Source organism: Polyergus mexicanus, unplaced genomic scaffold (assembly GCF_030449975.1).
Source record: "Polyergus mexicanus isolate NDT 795.1 unplaced genomic scaffold, iyPolMexi1.0 SCAF_21, whole genome shotgun sequence".
Lineage (NCBI taxonomy): Eukaryota > Metazoa > Arthropoda > Insecta > Hymenoptera > Formicidae > Polyergus > Polyergus mexicanus.
The window spans coordinates 4,146,233-4,151,812 of record NW_027223341.1 but is presented as its reverse complement, the minus strand read 5'-3'; the positions used below and the strand labels follow the sequence as shown (position 1 = coordinate 4,151,812).

General features: G+C 47.5%; 1 protein-coding gene across 1 annotated transcript; it reads left to right on the top strand.

Annotated features, from left to right (window-relative positions):
- Positions 1-1,178: 1,178 nt before the first annotated feature.
- On the top strand, positions 1,179-5,156 carry LOC138942200 (uncharacterized). The gene has a single exon (XM_070312244.1). It carries the CDS (start codon positions 1,179-1,181, stop codon positions 5,154-5,156), a length of 3,978 nt encoding a protein of 1,325 aa, XP_070168345.1.
- Positions 5,157-5,580: the final 424 nt, after the last annotated feature.

Below are 5,580 nucleotides of genomic sequence, written 5' to 3'. Positions count from 1 at the left end.
AGAAAAGGGCGCGTGATCGCATTCCTTTTAGAATGAAAAACTGTGACAAACAGCTAGTTCTCGAAGGTTCGAAATCGGAAAAACTTGTTATTCACATCGGCAGAGCGCGAGTTTCAGCGGTCGGTCGATTTAGTCTTACGCTGACACCAATACGAGCTGGTCGATAGCAATCGATTATAGTTTCGAATATCATCATTTCTCGTATGATATTCTTTCGCATATTCGAGCTCGTGTCGCTTACTCAGTGGAAGTACTCGTCTCAAAAACGGTCCGAAAAGTCTTACGCTGACACCGATACGAGCTGGTCGATAGCAATCGATCATAGTTTCGAATATCATCATTTCTCGTATGATATTCTTTCGCATATTCGAGCTCGTGTCGCTTACTCAGTGGAAGTACTCGTCTCAAAATCGATCCGAAGAGTTTGCCGCTTACGACGATTCGAGCTGGTCGATAGCAATCGATCATAATTTCTCGTTTCATACTCTCTCGTATGATATTCTCTCGTGTCATATTCTCGCTCGTGTCGTTTCGCGCTACTTATTGTGAACTTCGCGCTGTTTTGTTTAATCTCGCTCGTGTCATATGCGATTTAGTCATTCTCGCTGGAAATTCTCAACCGACATTCTAGCAGACTATCGAGAATTGAACTCAGTGCGAAAGACGCCTCAGTGTCTGTATTCCTACCTGTTATGTACTTATCGAGTTTGTGAGTGTTAAGCGTTTGGAGTCCGAGAGTCGACGCGCGTTCACCGTTCCGCGAATGTCCTCTGCCTCGCGCCAAGCAACATCCGGCGGCCGCTTGCAAGATATCCGTTCTCGCGAGAGCTTCTAGCAAGAAGCTCTACAAGATTTCCGATACGCGTTGAAGGCAGTCATTAACAGGACATTTTGAAGATATCCGTCGGAGTTGCGGAATACGTGCTGTCGCTCGCTCCGATTATTCTAAATAAACGAATAATCAAAACAATCCGCATTCAAATCGTTTCTCCTTCTCCTTATCCTCCAGCGGATCTACGGATTCGCGTAACACACTGCTTCTCGCTCATTTCTGAGCGTCTCTAAAGATTCGGGCGACTTCGTCGAGGTCGACTCCCGAACATATTGGTCCTTCGAGCCGGATAGGAGCGTGTGTGGAGGATACGTTCGCGAGTGAGTGATATTCTGACACATCCACGATGGCAGAGCACTTCATACTTCAGCAGCAGTATCAGCGTTCCATAGAACGCTACCTCGAGAACTTCAAAAAAATCGGGAGAAGCAATCTAACTCCAGCTAAGGTGCGCTCGAGGATTTCATCGCTAAAGGAAGTCTGGATTCAATTCTCTAACGGACATGCCGACGTAATGCAGAGGATCCCGGAAGCTACCCGGTCGTCCTTTGGCTACTTCAAAGAGAATCATTTCGACTCGACCTACGCAGCCTACCAAAATGCTCTGGACCACATGGCGGAGATCCTGGAGGAGATGGAACCGGTCGTGAGTCCAAACCCATCTCTTTCCTCGACGAGGCTGCACGCGGACGCGTCCGCGTTTTCGTTATCGCATCTTCCGCCCATTAAATTGCCTCCGTTCGACGGCAATTACGACGAATGGGAACAATTTCGCGATCGATTTACAACACTAATTCGGGAAAATTTGGATCTAAATAATTTCGCTCGCATGCACTTTTTATCATCGTGTCTTAAGGGTAGCGCGCTGGACTGTATCGCGAATATTTCTATAACGGCCGCGAATTTTGAGATAGCGTGGAAAGCGTTGAACTCACGGTACGATGACAAAAAGCGGTCGATAAACAAACATCTTTCGAAATTGCTCGGCTTATCATCCATCTCGCGCGAATCTGCCACCGAAATGCAGACTTTATACGACAAAGCTAGTATCGCAATGGCATCATTAAAAGCCCTCGATAGAAAACCGGAGGAACTCTGGGAAGATCTTGTCGTTCATATCCTTGTACAAAAATTAGATCCGTTAACGCGAAAAGCGTGGGAAATAAGCATAAGCAATACAGATGTCCCGCCGTCGTACGAGACTTTAAGCAACTTTATTAAGTCTCGCACTCGCGCTTTAATGGCATCCGCTCCAGTGTCAGCCGTTAAACCCGGTGTAAAACCAATCGCAGCCTCGCGAGTTCATGCCGCAACCGCATCCGCTAATGCACAATCGCAGTGCTCGCTGTGTCCAGCTCGACATTTTATTCATGCATGTCCTACGTTCGTGAGCAAAAATGCGAGTCAACGTCGCGATATCGTCAAGCAACAAAAACGTTGTTTCAATTGTTTGAGCGCAAGGCATTCCACACATGAATGCAGAAGTAAATATTCTTGTCGGGTTTGTCACAAAAGGCATCATTCGATGCTACACGTTGACTCGGACTCTAGCTCAAGTGCTTTGAAAAAAGCACCTTCTAATTGCTCGTCGCCTCAAACGTCGGATGCGGCGCCGGAGGTAAATTCGTTAAGCGCCTCAACTGTAATGCGACGACGGAAACCCGTGCTCTTGGCGACGGCCTGGGTAACAATTCGCAGTCCGTCGGGCCGCACTGCTGTCGTTCGAGCTCTCCTCGATCAGGGCTCTGAAATGACATTCATTTCGGAAAGTTTAGCGCAAATCTTGCGCTTAAAACGAATTCGCATGCCGATCTCCGTTTCCGCCGTCGGCGGGATAAACGCGGGGACTTTTCAACATGCGACACACATCTTTATTTCTCATCGGAAATCTCTCGTTCCGTCGCTGTCCACAACCGCGCTCATTCTAAAGTCGCTAACCTCTTACACCCCGAGAAGACACGTGGATCTCTCGTCACTGTCGTACCTCTCCGACTTACCGCGAGCAGATTCGGATCCGACAAGTTCCGATCCTATAAATATCATAATCGGAGCCGATCTCTATAGCGATATCATTCGCGACGGTATTCGCAGAGGAAGCGTCGGGCAACCATTCGCTCAGAATTCCATTTTCGGATGGATAATCTCGGGACCTCTCACGTCGCTCGAGAGGAACGATCCCTCTCAATCGACAATGACTTTCGGTCATTGCGATCGCGGTAGCATTTCCGCTTATCATACTATAAGCTCTCCCTCTCTCGAAGAGGAACTTCGTCGCTTTTGGGAGATTGAAGAACTCCCACGACAATCAATTCTTACGCCGCAAGAAAAACAGCGTGAAGAACATTTCAGCTCGACGCATTATCGCGACTCCGACGGCCGGTACATTGTGCGCCTGCCGTTCAAAACGAGCCCTCCGATCGATATTGGTAAATCAAGATTTCGCGCCGAAAAAATGTTAAATTCGCTAGTCCGGAGACTCCGCGATAAACCCGAGGTCGCGAAAGAATATTTCGACTTTATTTCCGAATATGAACGTCTTGGGCACATGCGGCCAGTGCCGATGCCGCAAGGTGACATAGAACCAGCTGTCTACCTCCCGCATCACGGGGTGATCCGGGAAAGCAGCTCAACCACGCGTCTTCGCGTCGTTTTCAACGCTTCAAGCGTTACGTCAAACGGCACATCTCTAAACGACCACTTACACGCTGGTCCTAAATTACAAACCGATTTCATGTCGGTAATATTACAAAGGCGACGCTATAAGTACGTGTATTCATGCGACATCGCGAAAATGTATCGCCAAATTCTGGTCGATCCTCGCGATACTAATTATCAGCTTATTCTGTGGAAACGATCGCAATCGGAATCGCTTATCGATTATCAACTTCTCATGGTGACGTATGGAATGGCCTGTGCGCCCTTTCTTGCCCTTCGGGTATTAAAACAATTAGTCCGAGATGAAGGTCAGCAATTTCCGCTCGCGGTTTCTATCCTACGCGATAACATTTATGTCGACGACTTGCTATTCGGAGCTGACGATACGACTCGAATTCGGCAAGCGCGCGATCAATTAAACTCAATGTTAAAACGCGGCGGATTCGTATTACGGAAATGGGCTAGCAATTCACCCTCTCTTCTTGAGGATATCGACAGAGCGGATCACGGTTTAGCAACGAAAAAACCTCTGGCTGAAGACGAACAAATTAAAATACTCGGAATCGGATGGAATCCGACAAACGATACTTTTGAATTTCGCGTATCATTGACGGATAATGTCCCAGAGACCAAGCGTAAGATCTTGTCCGCGATAGCCAAATTCTACGATCCACTCGGCTGGGTCACTCCGGTTACGATTACGGCGAAAATCTTCATGCAGCAACTCTGGCGACTAAAAATCGATTGGGATGATGTTATTTCCGAGCCACACTTAACTAAATGGATAGAAATTTACTCTCGGCTCTCGCATCTCAGTAATTCGCGAATAACGCGCTGGGTCGGTCTCGGATCGGACACAAATCACGCCGAAATACACGGATTCGCTGATGCATCTACATATGCCTATGCCGCATGCGTCTATCTTAAAACCATTTCGTCAGCAGGCAACATCACGACAACGCTGCTCGTCGGAAAATCAAAGGTCGCGCCGTTAAAACCTCTCAGTATACCACGGTTGGAATTATCCGCAGCCGTGTTACTCTCGCGACTTGTCGAGTTTGTTCGCGAATCGAACAGTTACAAAAATCTTCCGTGTTATTGCTGGACAGATTCTATGATCGTGCTCGCGTGGGTAAGTCAACCTCCATCCCGATGGAAGACTTTTGTCGCAAATCGCGTAAACGACATTCAAACTCGTCTTCCAGACGTCGAATGGCGACACGTGCCAACGAAGGAAAACCCCGCGGATTGCGCTTCGCGCGGAATATACAGCGATGAAATTATTCATCGGGAGCTATGGTGGCAAGGCCCTCCATGGCTACAATCCACTTCCGATCAATTGCCGCGCAACGAATCGTATTTTTCACCGGAAGCCCCTCTTGAAGAAAAAATTAATTCTCTTCAATGCTCTCAACCTCACGTTACGTGGGACCTCGCCTCAAGATATTCATCTTGGCCCAAACTTATTCGCGTCACCGCGCATATACTTAAATTTATCAGCTTGTGTAATCGTAACCGCTCGTCGACGTTCTCGCTCCTGTCGTCTCAATATCCAGCATCGAGAAGCATCGCTCTTTCTGCATCCGATTGTAACACGGCCACCTCCGAATTTAAAAGACCGATCGTAAAATTGTGCGTTTTACCGGTCAATAGTGAGGCGAGCAATTAGAAACCTTCGCTGCGTTGCGTTCCATTTATTGTAATTCATAATATTAAGATCAAAATTGTCAAGATGCGAGCGTCATTCCGCCAAGGCGGGCGGCAAATTCAGCGCGTCAAACCATGTCGCGTAACTTGTAGTCTTTTCGCTCATGTGTCTCATGTTACTCGTGGCGTGCGCTCTTATCGTTTACTGCCATTGTTATCCCGATTATTTTGGAACTATCATTCCAAGGCGGGCGGTATGTTCAAAATTGAAACATTCAATGTCTAAATTTCAATCGGCGAACGTCGCCGTTAAATTAACACGATTGCCTCGAGAAATAAAAACACGAGCGAGAGTAAGCATCGTCGCTATCAGCCGATCGGCGCGTGATCGCTTGATCATAACAAAGAAAAGGGCGCGTGATCGCATTCCTTTTAGAATGAAAAAC